The 16,830-nt window shown below is 36.0% G+C and overlaps 1 protein-coding gene across 1 annotated transcript in view; it reads right to left on the minus strand.

Annotated features, from left to right (window-relative positions):
• Window positions 1-355: 355 nt before the first annotated feature.
• LOC105439012 overlaps window positions 356-16,830 on the minus strand; it is a 44,090-nt gene continuing 27,615 nt past the window's right edge. Inside the window, exons 3-5 of the mRNA XM_030997973.1 lie at window positions 15,143-15,387; window positions 2,177-2,355; window positions 356-405 (exon numbers count right to left, since the gene is read on the minus strand). Of these exons, the coding sequence (XP_030853833.1) occupies window positions 356-405; window positions 2,177-2,355; window positions 15,143-15,387 (474 nt within the window). The remainder of the gene's footprint in view (window positions 406-2,176; window positions 2,356-15,142; window positions 15,388-16,830) is intronic.

Consider the following 16,830-nt stretch of genomic DNA (forward strand, 5'->3'; position numbering starts at 1 on the left):
CAGGAGACGAACATGTGACCGTTTCAGGCGGACTTTCGCTTATACGCACGAATACAAATTACGAGTCTTGCTGGGGCAAAATGGCAATCCAGACACCCAAAACTATTATTAAAATTCGGGCGTTGTTATAAATATATTTCGGGATTTTACTTTTGATTGTTATAAATGATGAAATAACTGACCTATATACGATGTTGCATTTTAATCGGACGAAATCTTCAGGTGAAAAATTGGCGGTAAAAACTTCACATGGCTCCAGAATCTAAACCCATTGATGGATTTTGATGCAACAAACTCCGAAGTTTTCCGAAGATCTATATTTTATGTAAATGAGCTTGGATATATATTTGACCAATCAGGAGCCTCCGCATCCTTTCCTAAACACCCCGTAACCCAAATCCGAATCTGGGATTCCCAGAATAATTGAACACTTTACCGTGCCGCATTTTTCGAAATGGCTGACTGTCACATAAATGTAAATGATGGAGGTTCAAACTATTGCTCTAACGTAAAAACGGGATAATCTACAGAGCTGATTCTTTCGGTATATTATAATTAAATATTGAAAAAGAATACATTTTAATCTTGGCTGAATATTACGAAAATTAAGTATAAAAATCGCAATTTAGAAATCACAATCCCAAAGTTTTTGAACAAATGTTATGGTCTGTGTCAGTGTGTGTGGGAAGCAAAGTTGATCAGTTGGACTTTTGCGGAGTGCTGAATTTTTCACATTTTCAACAAAACCGGGCGGTTTTAGAAGCTGTCATTTACAAGCTAGTACAAAGAGATATCATTAGAAAACATATCCAAAAATCAGGGATGTACGATGTTCAGAACGAAAATGGTGGTATTTCTTAAACTTGTATTGTTTTACTTGTTGTGCATAAGGCGCTGTGTGTGGCGAGATCGGTCAACGCATTTTGTTACGTAACTGTACTGCCTAATTACATTAAAATTTGAATCCTACCGGGTACCCATCTAACACCTGGATGGAGAGCGTCAAATGTAGATTAACGTCTTGCCAAAAGACGTTAGAGGCAGGTCGGGATTACCCCCCCCCCCCTGTGCACCTTGGGATCTACAGTCACATGACTTATTTATCAGACCACAACACCTCTACAAATGTATATTAGATTTCCCCTGCAAGGAGTCCAATATCACGCACACTACAGTTTTAATGCTTCCTCTCCATCAACCCATTCAAGCAAAATGCTTCATGAATCTGCCATTGATTGATAGGAAATCCCAAGTTCAAATGAAATCATGGAATGCAGTTTGTTAGATTTTTATTACCAACAGCTATTACTCGCAGGAGGGAAGCACTGCGGGGTGTACACATACAACCTGTAGAGGGCAGCATTCTCATTTTTGAATATCCCATATTGAATGAACAAGATGTATGCTAAGTTACCATGACAGGGGCCTGAAGTATGTTCTCACTGATATCAGAATGATGAAAATATGTATCACATACGATTATTAGCATTGTATAAAATCTGGGATTAAAAGGGTCTTGACTAAAAAAAAGAGGGCTCCAAATGGTAGACTAGTGTTACATGGATATTTATATTATACTGACTGGGCTTGAGGGGTATATCGTAAATATAGGTAATATGGTCTTAGCGCGGTAAATATTTATAATATACCCCAAAAGAAGCCATGTCAATATAATTATTATTATCTATACAAGGCATTTTGTTAACAAATGAAATACAACTTTGGTATCAAGCATGATTTTTATTCACGTCTGTTTGCCAGTCATCTGATTTCAGATTATTCAGATAGCTATGTAATTGTGATGTAACAATGATTGTTACCGCGCGTACACTTTAACGCCTACTCAATACTGCGCGTATGCACTTTGATAAAAGCGCACTGTCAAAAAGGAGTGGAATATGGCAGGATATTGCCCTCTGATTTAGTACAGTGGTATACGGGGAATATAACCCGGAAGAGGGCAATATGGCAAATATTGCCTGCTCTGGTTTCATATTCGGGGCAGCGTGCAAAATACGACTTTTTATTTAGCAGCTAAAATGCCTTGTATGGTTAATAATGTACAATGTTTTCTTGCACTTTCTTCAGTAAGATGCATCGTTATAGACTTTACATATAGAAGTAATAGTGTGGAAAAGCATAGACCTACATTCTTAGAAGTAAAATGGTGACTTACCATTGAGATATTCCAAGTATTTGAGAGTTTTGGGTAGAATATCTGTGAATCTTCGTTGAGATTCAAAGTCCTTTCTGATGAGTGAGATGTACCATCTCATTAGTTTCATGTCCATTGTGGTGAGGGCAGCCTTCGGATAGCTGGCTGGGCTATACCGATCTGAGATATACATCACCTCCCTCCGAGAGAAATCCATCATACTAAGTCAAATTAATCCTCAACAGACTGGTCAAATCAAGTTTGGTATAGTTGTTTGACTGAATATCTTATCAGTTTTAAGACATTTCTTCTGTAATATATTTTGCAGTATGGATTCAATTATTCTTAAAAAGATGATCCAAGACATATATCACGTCCTTCCTCGATCCATGGTGGCAACAAAGATGTAACTAATCCTAAACTGACTGGTTCAATTAGTATCCAATTTTTGTATCAATGGTACAACAGGATACTTGATAGTCAGTTTCAAGCTGGCATTTCTTTTGAATAAGAGTGCATTCATAATTAAAACTCAGAATCTACTTTTATAGCATATGATTCAATTTCTCTTCAAAAGGTAATCTGCTACACACAGATCCGCCGTGATGATGACCAAACTCTAAATAGAGATATCCTAATCCCTATCAAGTGCTTGCTCTAGATATGATCAATTTCCAATCAGATATTTAGTTTTAAACTGGCATTTCAGAAGAGCACAATAAGTTTTCCAGCAGAAGACACTGAATATATACATAACTTATGAACTTCTGTAATCCATGATAGTAGAGGTCAAATGTCATTTCTTGTCGGAGAAGATCTTGATGTTTAGTGATCCAGTTCTAATGAGATAATTCCATTAAAAAAGAAAGGAACCTTCTTTTAAAATCTGTGCAAGAACGAATTTGAGGAATCACCTTTTGACATTTTGTTGGGATTAGACAAATATCCCACATCCGCAAATTACTCAATCATCGCACATTAGATGATAATTGATATAATGAGGACTCCCAGGGAAAAATGGGCTCTGACGTTGGTTGTGGTTTCCAATCACGCCTCCTTCATAATCCATGTCAAGTTTCTAAACTCAGTTTCCAAATCTGAGAGGGTTTGCACACTTTCCAAACTGTGCAAAGAAAAAGTCATCAAACGTCATCCAAGTGGAACCTATTTATAGCCAGCCTTTCATGGTTACTGCCAACCAGGCCTGCTCAGATCGGTGTTATTCATCACAAGCTAGAAACTTCAAACTATTAAAGTTTACATTGACTGAACTTTTACAAGAAACACTTTTGAGCTGATATAATTGGTCTGCAAGCTTCCTGTCCTTGGCAATGAAGGCTACATATATAAGAAACAAGAGTGACACACATAGTGGAACTCCTGGATCAGTATATCCTGCTTCAAGAAGACGGGTACAACCAAGACCAATACAGCACACAACAATCCATGTTCTTCAACAAATTGATGGCCTTCAAAAGTTTGCTGAACTGGTTTACAGATAGAGAAACAGAAGACATATCTGTATAATAAAATATCTGAATGAAGCACTGGTCTGGATGTTTCACTACAAATATCACGTTCAGAAACTTTCGAGCTGATATTTCCCGCTGTTCCTCAGAGAGTCAAGCGTGTGAACCCTGCAAATCTCCCTCTCAACAGGTCCGTAATTTTCATCCAAAACATCCACCGCTTAAATAATTATTTTTAGCACACCGGGACTCGCGCTACCTCAACAAATGTAACGATATAAAGTCAAGTGTCTATACAACTCATTTCCTGGTTATGAGTATTCCGAGTTATGACGTGAAATCCATATAGAAGCGATCAGATACTTATCAGTTCTCGCATTTATGAGAGGAGACGAATGAGTACATATCGTGTCACTAAGGGGCTACGAACTCTGCTGGCATGGGTTGGCAGGTCTTCCGTAATGTATAAATTGCAAAGCAAATCAAATTGTTTTTTAAAATTGAAGAACAATTTTAGTGGTGGCAAATTGGTCCCATTCAGGTGAACAAAGATGGCCTACATGCAGATGTGATTCGTCTTTCCCCTCTCTATAGTAGGAGCTGCTGTGAACAGCTAGAGAGACCCGTGGCGTAAAGGAATTCAGACTGCAAATGAACGTCTGGTTTGGGTTTCGCTCTCAAATTGAACGACATCCTGTATTGTGTACTAGATAAGTAGTTGACTGTTACTTGTTAAATACAATGCAATTACCCAATTTGAGATACCGGTAATACCTTCGGCTCTACAGTAACTGTCCAAAGCTATAATATTTTTGGGACAGAGATACTAACAAAAACATACTTTTCAGACAGACATCAATATTTAACAGCTTTAGAGTGATCAACTTCAAATGAGACTGTACTAAGATTCTATCTTTCAAAATTATCTGTAAAATCAATCACAGGTAGAAATATAAAAAAAAAGTAATATCAATATGAAGATCACAAAAGTCTGTTAGACTAGATTCCTTTTAAAGTCAATGATTAAATATTATGGATATTGGGGTAAACATATAATAATGATGCTATTAATACTAATGACAATGAGCATAAAAACGTGCTAAACTCCTTTTTAATGATTGGACAATTTTCATTGAAATATTTATAAATAAAGAAAATAAGAGACAACAAATATTTTTATTTTGTACTTTTCACTGCCAAATAAGCCAAACAAACCCCAATTTTTGCTTGCTCCAAATATGAAACTATTCAACTCTCAACAATGATTTGCAGATTTCACTAAAACAGAGCCAAACAAGAAATGGTGAATTATGCAGGGTCTTACGAGGGATTAACATCTAGTGTAAATTACAGAGCTTGTCTATTAATATCTGGCTCAGATAGATTCCAGGGAGGAGAGAGAATAATCTAGCGCATCCCCATTCGCTCCTCGACCTCTTACACAATGAGGTAATCAGGCAAATTAGGCATAACAAACATTCCAGAGGCTTGAAGTATGTGAATGAAATATGTAAGAAGTGTAATAAACATAACTACAATTACACTAATTACAAAAAAGGTCACCATTTCTTTAAATTTGTCACTATGAATAAAATAGACAGAGGCTAAGGGCAGTTGGGCACCCCCCCCCCCCCAGAATAACAAAAATATATGTATAATAACGGGCCCTTGTGGACGAAAAGAGTGTGTTGTTAAAACTGTTTCTATCAATGGGTTGTCACTGTATAAGATCGACAGCTCTACTTTGGCTACAAGTTGCTCTCAAAACCTTAATTATTTTGCCCTGCACACTTTTAATTTTCTATTTTGAAAATGCTAATTGCTTTATTGCATCTCTTTCACTGTAAAAGTGATGATAATGATGCTCATGAAAATATCAATCTTTATCATCACCAACTCACATTCCTGTTTGCAACTTGACCGAGATTGAACTTCATAACTTGTTTAATTCACACCTTGTGTACATTGTATGGGATTGCAGTCTTTAGCAGAAACATTGAATTTGGAATGACATGGCTCTTTTGATGCGATGAGCAGTGACCAAATATACCGTTAGAGTTCTACGACTCTGCATCCACACGCAATGATGAATGTTACGAAAAATGGAAGTTTGTGGTTAACCCCTACTCCAATCTCCATAATGAGATAATCCTTGCTTTGCTTCTGCTCTTGTAAATTCTCTCTGAAGAGATCGGGTCCCTTCACATATGCTGTTTCCTTTCCTTACATGGCCGTGCTCAAAGTTAGAAATGATCCCACTTGATGCAGATCGAAACTATAAAGGCGACACTCAGGAAAAAATATTTGATGACAACCCACTGCAAAGATTAGTAACAGAAAACTGGATGAAACTTCATGAGTCTCAAGTTGCCTGTCTACCATATAATCGGCAAAAAAAAAATCATGATCTACCAACATGATTGGACAGCGATGTAAAAAATCTTTGTGAAAAGATTTGCCATTTCCTTTTTTTAAGAAGTTGGAAATACATTTAATCGCCATGACCTTTCATAAACACAAAATGCTTGCTTACTCACACAGGAAAATATTGATTACTTCTTCCTATACCTTCCATAGCCTAGCTGTGATAAGACAATTACACTTTATCATTAATACTTCTGGGTTTTGAGATAAACTTTATTGAATTAATAAAACAAAATGCAGTCCAACTAAGCTTAAAACAACAAGCTGGTTGTATATATAATAAGGTATAAAATCTGTAAATTTTGGTTAAAATATGGAAAGAAGTAAATGATATATAAGCGGTTTGAGTTGAATTAAACATTTTTTGTTTTTTTTAATTATCATTAATTATATATTGCATCTTATACCTACACATTGCAATCATCCAAAGCAATTGCACAATGAATTCTCAGCACACTCAGTATGGACATGCATTTCTATTCATTCTGCTTTTGTGTCTCATTTAAAACAAAATATTAAGTCTTTATAAGACAAGAAGTCAAAATCAAATCTTCAAAGGAGATTTAAAAAAAAATAATTTATAGTTGATTTCATTTTAACGCTTTCACATTACCTTTACCTAGACTTCTACTCACATGAATACAACTGATTTATATGTGATGCCTACATTCCAAATGAAATGCTTCAAGAAATGAATAATTGACATTTCCTCTACCTTCCCTTTTTATCTGAATACATAACTTCTGGATTTGAACTTCCTCTACGGCTCTTACCCAGGTTGAAAGGCATTAAAACTGATTTCTTCCCAGTTTAGAGAGCAATTCAGAGACAACTCCAAATTTAAAGTCATGATGGGATCTCAAATATTGGTTTATTTGCTATCGACCTATGAAAGCGAAGTCAATAGATTGAATGATTGCTAAGTACTATTAATCTAAAGAAATCTAATCAAATTTTACTTTACTTATGGGACTGTTGTGGCAGAGTGGTTTAAGGCACTTAACTGGAGATGCGAAGGTGCTAATATCATTTGGCAAGATATTAACCTGCACTTGCTACTCTCCACCCAGTTATTAAATGGGTACCCGGTAGGATGCGACCGTCATTGTTGGTCAAACAGTTTTTGAGCGTCAAGTACGCCTGGCTGGAATGCTCCCCAGGGAGAGGAGATTGTGCACACATTGTGTGCGGGCAAGCACAGAATCCAATGACCGGGGTAATAGTATATCTGTAAAGCGCTTAGAGACAATGTATTAAGCGCTATATAAAAGCAGAATATTATTATTATTATTATTATTATTATTCACTTTTAAAGACATTTTTTTAGATATTTTCGACCTCCACAACCAACCAAATATCATCACATGTGTCTTGCAAAAAAGAAAACAAATTGTAATGAATTAAAGAGGATGGTCTGGTTAACTTTTTATTGTTCATGACCTTTTCAATACCATCCACCTTTTCTATGGAACATCGTGATAGGCCACTGAAAATAGGAGAAATTAAAGAGGTAAAACTGAGAGTGAAATTTCAAGAATGGAAAACAAAATGCCCAAACAATAATATGTAGATAATAAACAATACCCTTTTTTATAAGATAAAACTATATAGCTGTAAGTGATAACAGTTGTGATTGGTCCACAGCTTGTCACAGGATAGTTATTAGCATATTTCATTCCTGGTCATTTTTCGATGTTATACTACCTGTTTAAAGGTAAAGACCAGTTATGGTCATGCGATTGCACTGTGAAAGAAACGTTGTGGAATCGATCAGAAAAGGTTGATCATCTAGCATCTAGCATCTGCAAGGTTCTGGAATCATCATAATGAAAAGAAATTTGGCCCATTCTTTGTAAAGTTACAAGCACTATACACAGAAAGATGTATATGGGACTACCCTATATCTCTCACAGACCATGAGAGAAACAAATTTACCAAATATATGAATTAGTAGGTGGTTTCCCGGCAAATTTTGTATCATCATGTATTAGTCAAAACATATTCTTTCACATGATTGGTAATGAGAGCTTCCATTTCATTTTTTGAAATTGGGGCATTTCCAATACTGGTCTTTACCTTTAAATGAGTACATTTTTGCCTACCATATCCAAGCGACCCAGCATGCACTAGTGTGTTCCCATTACTTGCAAGTTGCATTGTCTTTTAACAGCAGGCATTTGACACGGAAGGCTGGGCAACTTGACAACAAAATAAAGGCATTAATAGATCACAATTACCTTTAAGTTTATATAACAAAGTGTAATTAAGTCTAATATTGACTGGTAGGGTGTTTAATATAACATTTTTGGACCCAAAGAGAGCAGCACTAAGAGAAAATATAACCCCCTTGGGTGTGAGGAAATCTCACAGCAAACAAAAAAGAAGCAATTCTTTACTGCTAACAATACCCAAATGGGCTGCTGCAACATTAACGGCCTTTATCAAGATGCTGTCTGTTCAGTCACAGAAGGGCGTTAACTCTGTGTTACAGCATACAGGTTGATTCCCTTCTGGCTCCAAGTATATGACATTAGTCTACATTTGCCACACTTGACTCAGGTGTAGTAAGTGGGTACCTGGCAGGATTTAGTTCCTGAAGGCACTGAGCGCTATACAGTGCGTCCCAGAAAAAACGAAACCGAGAATTATCAATAATTTATCATAACTTAGTAAAATTTATGATTAATAAATGACACATATTTGGAAAGCTTAGATCGTCTTCTTTCAGGTGATGCAACTCATATAATGCATATTTCACGCATGAGCGATTAAAATCAATTTGAAGAGAGGAAACCAAAAAGTCATTTGGCGGACGGTATCTGAATTTTAAAGAGAAAATCACATTTCTAGAAAGTTGAGTTTCTACTCTTTCATATCACACCTCAATCAGGAAAAATGAGGTAGGAATAACAAAGTTATGTTTGTTTAAAGTAGTGCTTGTATTTCCATAATTTTATCAAACAAATTCGTTTTCACTGGCTGCCTGCCGTAACAACAAGCAGAATTGACAAAAGACTTAACTCCGTTTCTTTAACAATCAGCCATGCATGAAGTCTTTCATCTACGGATGATTGTCAACGAAACAGAGTTAAGTCTTTTGTTAATTCTGTTTGTTGCTACGGCAGGCGACCAGTGAAAACGAATGATAAAACATTGATAATTCTAGGTTTCGTTTTTTCTGGGATGCACTGTATATGGTTGCCAGAGCCAAAGCCAGGGTTATAATACCCAAAGTATTTTCAAATCACATACATGTAGAAAATTCACATGCATATCATAATGTGATGTACACTAAAGAAGAACACCATATCATTACCAAATGATCTTCAAAACCTTGTATTCATCGTGATGCCGACCCTATGCTCATGAATATAGGGTGTGGTTAGTAGCAAAGCTCTAATTCAATTAAACGAGGGCTATATCTGTTTGTCCCTAGTACCAGGTCCCAGGGCAGGAGGAAATCAGATATAATTGGAAGCAGATTCCTCTCACTTTCCTGGTTATATTATGACCAATTAACCCCTCCTCAATTACCCTACGAGCGTCAGTGTAATATCCATAATGGTGGCATTAAGGTATTAAATATGTAGATCATTTTTTGAAGCAATATTATTTTGTATATTAGGCCACATATGTGAGGCATTAAGAACAGTGCTATGAAAACTGCCATGAAAAGGCACTATACAGGGTATCTAAAAATACAACAAGATTTCGATTGGCAATATCTTTAACAAAAAGAAGCCATCCTCATTGAAATTTCATAAATGATATTGTAGTATGTAAAGGCTATTAGCTTCTCATTTTCTTGTGAATCTCATAAGGATCTGAGCAAAGACTGCGAAGTTACAATCATTCTTTTAAGAAGTGGCTGTTATCGAATGTTACAAAGAGAGTGTGTTGAACAGCATCAATTAATGCACAATAAGGGAATGCTTGGCTCCTCAACATTTCATGGCAAGCTCTCAGAATGACTTCAATTTTTTGCAACAAACAAGGTGTCAATAATTCAGATTCATGCCATTTACAAAAACACTTAATAGTGCCTTTTTGTAGAAGCATAGTGGACATATCAAATGAAGGATATATGATATAAAGCAATGTTCATAGATCGTCTGAAAATGGATATCATAAAATTATTGTTTTGTGTTTGTTGCCTAACTTGAAATGAATATTTGAAGAGTAGAATGAGCAATACAATTAATTTCTTTTAAAATAATGCTTGGGTGTTTCTTCCTGTACATTGCTTAGGTCATAACGATTTAAATATGATAAAACATAACTAAAAAATTCATCAGATACTTCTTAAAATATGTTATTTTGCTTCTTGTTAGTAAAAGATATTTTAAAGATTTCTTCATGACATTTTACAAATGAAAATTAAATCTAGAAATGTGTCAGCTGTGATTATTGTGCACTGAAGCTATTCAACTAGCTCTCTTTGTAATTTTTGAAAAACGATACATTTTACAAAATCAGTTATAACTTATTAGATCTAGCGTAAATCCTTGGGAAATTCACACACATGGTTTAGATGATAGTATGACTACCATACCGACAAAATTCTAGGGAGGATTGATCACTTTGTAAGATAATGCCAATTAAATCCTCATCGCATTTGGTTAGACACCCCTCACATGAAATTCCTTTAGGATTGGGTATGCTGGAAGAAGATGGGTTAATCATTATTTTTTAATATTAATTGTTTCCAAAGTAGACACTTGCTTTCATAATTCATCTTACAATAAAAACCCATGAAAAAGAAAGAACACAATTTTCTAGTTTTTGTAGTCTGGGGAGGGTGTAACAGAGAGATAAGTGGAATCCGAATTATCACATTTATAATTCATTTCCTGCCTCTAATATGCCTGGATGAAGAAAAAAGAAATCAACATTTTTCATGAATCATGCAAGTTTTGTTTCTCACGATAAAAGCGTGCTTGAGGTACATGTAAAGCATGCATTCAAGTGCAAATTACATGTTTGGGTTGGGGGGGGGGGAGGAAGGGGGTCTCTTCCACAATATAAGCGTCTGAGATACAATATGGACACATAAATTGATGGCAAATATAAGAACTGGGCATAGAATCCATTCAATTTTTTGGGATTTCTTATTTTGTTTTAAATTGTTTCAAAGCAATGAAAACAAATGAATAAGAAAAAAGCATGTACATTAATGGAATACAAGAAAAGTTTCCTTTTTATCTACCATAGTACTGTAAATCTTTTTTTGTTTTGTTATTTCAAATAAATATGCAGAAGTTAAAGTGCATTTTTTTTAAACAGATGAATAACTTCTGCCCATGGAAATAGAAAGAAAACCTGTAAGTTCACTGCCATGAGAGGGCAGCAATGCAGACAAGAAAGGCACAATTATTGAATAACAGTTGCCATGCAGGTACACAAACATTGTGTGTAGAGTGAAATGTGCTTTCATACTATAACAAATATTATTAGACAGATGAGTAGACAGATATACAAAGACAATCTGGCAATCATCATTTTGAACTTCCCTAGATGATAAGCAAAATCACAAACTGTCTATAAAGGCCACTCAAGTGAAATAGAAAAAGTGGCCACTGTAGACAGGTCATCTTTTTAGACGGGTTCTACAACACATATTTATTTCTCAAGGGAGAAAAAATACTTGGCCACTAAGACAGGTGTGACTATATCTCGATATCAAGTTACAGCCAATAAACCAATAGCTATGTTTACACAGGACTGTCGTAATAGACTACTGTGTGAACCTCACTAATATTGTACTTGAATATTGAATGGTTAATTAAGCAGGACATGTTAAAGAAGTGTTAGGAACAAAATTTCTGCATCAGTCATCTCTGTGGGATCAAACTATTGAAGAAATATTGCTAATACTTGTGCAGTGATAGGTACATACACTTTGATTTGATCAGCTATTCATGAAAAATATCCCTATGCTGTGAAAATTAGTTTTAGAACTATTTCCCAAGTACTACTCACAGTAACTATTACCTATGATGTACTATTTACAATGTAACTATATCCTATGACAGGGATATCATCAGAGTACAGACATGATTTGTCATTAAATGTAAGGTCAAAAAGAACTTCACGTTTTCACAATGGCCATGTATTTGAGATAAACTACTATGACCTGTTGAATGATAAGGTGGGTAAGAAGAGGAAGAGGATAGATCTGAATGTATCATTGCTATGAGTCTATGACCGATAAAGATACATGTAGAGGTAGAAACATTAGTTTAGAAACAAGTCTAGATGGTGGTACATGTATTAAAGATAAAGACCAGTTTTGGTCATGCAATTGCATTGTAAAAGAAACGTTGTGGAATCGATCAGAAAAGGTTGATCATCTAGCATATAAGTATTGGTGTGTACTGCAAGGTTCTGGAATCATCAAAAAGATAAGAAATTTGGCCCAGTCTTCGTAAAGTTACAAGCACTTTACCCAGAAAGATGTATATGGGAGTATACGCATACGTGCATGACACGTGCATAGTATCTATTTGGTCCTTAATATAGATAAACTAATTTACCAAATATATCAATTAGTAGGCGGTTTCCCGGCAAAATTGTTATCATCATGTATTAGTCAAAACATATTCTTTCACATGATTGGTAATAAAAGCTTCCATTTCATTTTTTGAGAGGGGGGCGTTTCCAAAACTGGCCTTTACCTTTAAAGAGAAATATTGATCAACTGGTTGCCAAGTCCCTCTGATAAGACATAAAGCTGTATGTAGGTCCCAAAAAGGAGGAAGAGTAAAGAGGAAGAGGAAGATGGAGAATTCTCATTGTGTCATTACAATGATTAATAGCATAAGGCTACATTAATTATATCCTCCACAGACATCAATATTCAGTGTCACATTGACCAATGATGCACAAGTACTTGACCATTGACCAATGATGCACAAGTACATGTCCATTGACCAATGATGCACAAGTACATGTCCATTGACCAATGATGCACAAGTACATGTCCATTGACCAATGATGCACAAGTACATGTCCATGTAGTTGATGATAGCATAGATATGGAGAGGTCAAATACTTAAAGGGCGAGTCCACTCCAAAAATAACTTACTTTCAATAGAAACAGAAAAATCAGACAAACCAATCAAAACAAGTTTGAGCAAAATCGGGTAACTAATAAGAAAGTTATGAATTTTTGAAAAAGTATTTTTGGAGTGGACTTGGCCTTTAAAGAAAATTACAGATATACATATGCATACCTAACATATAACAGGCCCATGATAAAGTCATCAAGTTATTAATCCTGTTAGATTTTCTAGATCTTACTGCCGGTAACCACCATCCATGGGCGTTTTGATATTGGTCGTTATCATGTTTGAGTGATATAAATTACAATGTGTGTACCGGTATGTTGATTAGCTGGCAGATTTGCTTGACCTGAGGAAGCTGTGATATATACACTGATACTATACAACTTGGATATATGCTACTACAATAGCCATCAAAAGTTCAATACCTCCAATTCTCCATTCATTATGTTTTCAATGATCAAAAGTGTTAATACTGCATAAATTCTCTCAGTCTATATAAATCTATTTTCACTGTTTTCAATATCTTTTCCATCTTTTCACTCATTTTTCACTTGCCCCCTCTTCAAATTGCCCCTTCACTCTCTCTCTCTCTGTGTCTCTCTCTCTATCTCTGTCTGTCTCTTTCTCTTTCTCTCTCTCTCCAGGGGTGATAGTCAGCACTAAAAAAAAATAGGTTTTTTGTTTTCCCAGCAACTACGCCCCCCTTGAGTAAAAAAAAAGAAGAGGATTCGCGGGGGAAAAAATGGCATCTAACAACATTCCCCCCTTTCGAGTAAGAAAATTGGAAAAAATAGGGCAAAACATGGAAGAATAGAGAAAATAAGAGGGAAATCGGGAAAATCAGGATAAAATAGGGAAGAAAAAAAAATGATAAAAAAAAAAAAAAAAAAAAAAATCTGGATTTTTTTTTTTTTTTTTAAATCGGAAAGAAAGAAAAAATTCGGGAAAAAATCGGGAAAAATCCAAAAAATCGGGAAACCGATTTAAATCGGGTTTTTATCAAGCCTGCTCTCTCTCTCTGCCTGTCTGTATGTCTGTCTGTCTGTCTCTCTCTCTCTCTCTCTCTCTATCTCTGAATGTCTCTTTCTCTCTCTCTCACTCACTCTTCCCCCCCCCCCCCTATCTCCGTGATCCACGTCTATTCTTATGAGGAGTCCTTAGATAATAACCCAGGCTTGTTAAACTGCTACACTCTAAAAACTGAAATGTTAAATGTCAATTTAAAAGGGCCGAGGAGTGACCACTCTTTCAAAATGTCAGATTGTTTCTTTTAACCTGCTAGATTCAACCTTTATAGTGTTGGATCCATCATGTTCAAAGGGTTAATCTACCATTTCGAAAGAGTGGTCACTCCTCGGCCCTTTTAAATGGTGATTTAACATTTCAGTTTTTTAGAGCGTACACTTCAAAAACTGGAAGAAAAAAAGTATTCTCTAAACAAGACAAATGCAACTGCATCTCTGATACGCCTCTGCCTCAATTAGTATAGACGCTACTTGAATACTTGGCCATCTTAGATATTCTGATATGCTTTTCACACTGGCAATATTTTCCTTAACCCCGTACTATAGGTGGGGTTAAGGGGGTCTTAACCCCACCTATAGTACGGGGTTAAGCCTATTCCACTTTCTGTTCACACTGGCTTTTACCAAAGTGGGCTAAAGTTGGCTAACCCCACCTATAGTACGGGGTTAACTAACCCTGCAAAATAGCAGGGCTAACTCCGCAATTGTGGTGCTAACTCCTGCTAACCCCGCAATTGCGGTGCTAAGCAAACGAATGAGAACAGAAACGAAAAATAGTCCGGTACTACGCAATGGAGCGTATCGCAGCTGGCCAGATGCGAAGTATGTCCTATCATAACATACACGATATCCGGGGTTAACGAAATGCAGTGAGAACAGCGGGAATTTTCTTATTCCGGAATAGGCGGTAGTACGGGACTAAAAACAGCGAGTGTGAAAAGCCAAAAAAATAGTCCGGGGTTAAGGATAGTACGGGGCTAAGCAAAGTACGGGGTTAAGCAAAACCAGTGTGAAAAGAGTATGAGTGTATGCACTCCATTCATAGATATTATGTGAGACCACCATAGAAACCATGCACCACTTGACGTACCTTTTTGAGCCTTGCGTAGGAGGGAGGGGCTCCTTCTGACCTTGGGTGAGGCTGATGAAGGTAGACTGTAGCTCCCGCTCCAGGGTTGATAGAGATTCCATTGCTCCTTATCCAGTCTTACTGTAGGACCAGGAGCTCGGTGTTGGATCTCTATAGCAGACTGTAAGTAACAATGACACAAACAAAAGAATGTTTAACTCTTTATAAGCCACCAAAAAAATCTCCCTGTCGTAGTATTCATCACATTGGTGATTTACCAAAGGCTTCAAAAATTTTGAACTGTTTCCCATGCAAGATATACCAGTGATGAAAATGTTGTAATGGAGCTAATCAATAGCAGAAATGGGTGATTTTGCAAAGCCATTGTATATTGCACAAAGCAATCTTCTTTTAATAATAATAATAATAATACATAACATTTATTTTTTAGTGGTGTCTATTGTTTTGTGCAAAACTGCATGTGGGCAATTCCACGGTAACGGAAGGACACTCAGACAAGATTTTTGAACTTCAGGTTCATACTAAAAGAACTGTTTTATTAGTATAAGATGTGAAACAGTACAGATATAATACCTATATAAGTGCCTTTAATTCTCCCCCAAAAAATTGTCATTATAGTTAAGTAGTTTAAGAATGTGCATATTAATTATCTCGGTAACGGAAGGACATAAAAATGGACATGGTTTTTCCAGTTAATTAGTGTTTATCCAAACTTTGTGAAGTTGATGAAGCTTTCCACTTGACTGAAACACATTTTGTTCCCCATAGTTTAATACATACTAATAAAACATTTCTTTTAGTATGAACCTGAAGTTCAAAAATCTTGTCTGAGTGTCCTTCCGTTACCGTGGAATTGCCCATGTGTGGCAAACAAGCTTATCATGACTTTAGCAGAATGAGCCACTGAATTATAATTTTTTTCTAGGTATAAGAGAGAGTACTTTTACAGAACAGTGGAAGACTAGACCATTTTTTCTCGAAACCTCAATTCTTTAATTTGGGTATATACATGTAGTTAGAGACCAGTACCACAGATTCTTGAATCTACTATGTCAACCCACCTTCTTTTCACGCTTCAGATGCCAACAATCACAATAAAATTCTACCTTCATTGTGAACTCTGACCACAGCATTGCCCAAAATACCGCTAATCTTCAATTATCAGCCGTTTACAAGAAAGGGAGAGTTCCTTGCTACTAGCCTGTTCATGCAGCCTACAGGAAAGTCATGCAGACTTTGTGTAAAGAACCGTTGCTTAAAAAGAAGCTAGTTTTGAAGGGGACAGTGGACATGACAGCTGGTCAATCATTAGTGGACACTTACAACAAGCCCTGACCAGTTTTATGAATTTCATATGATCTGATGTACACATTAGAAATGGAACCTAATTCTATATCAAGTTTTTGTTTGAAATGATGCTCAAATGATTAATTCGCTATGCAATGTTTCATACACGTTTCATTGTACGATGTTCAGACTGGAAAAAAGTTAATTAACTATCGTATATCATAAAGCTAAACAGTAAATCCTTTTGTATAGTTATACAATGAATCTTGGTAGTCTGAAGGGGAGGTCTGATCAAGAAGTTACTAACCTCTTGGTC

This window comes from Strongylocentrotus purpuratus, unplaced genomic scaffold (assembly GCF_000002235.5).
Source record: "Strongylocentrotus purpuratus isolate Spur 01 unplaced genomic scaffold, Spur_5.0 spur5_scaffold_4, whole genome shotgun sequence".
NCBI lineage: Eukaryota > Metazoa > Echinodermata > Echinoidea > Camarodonta > Strongylocentrotidae > Strongylocentrotus > Strongylocentrotus purpuratus.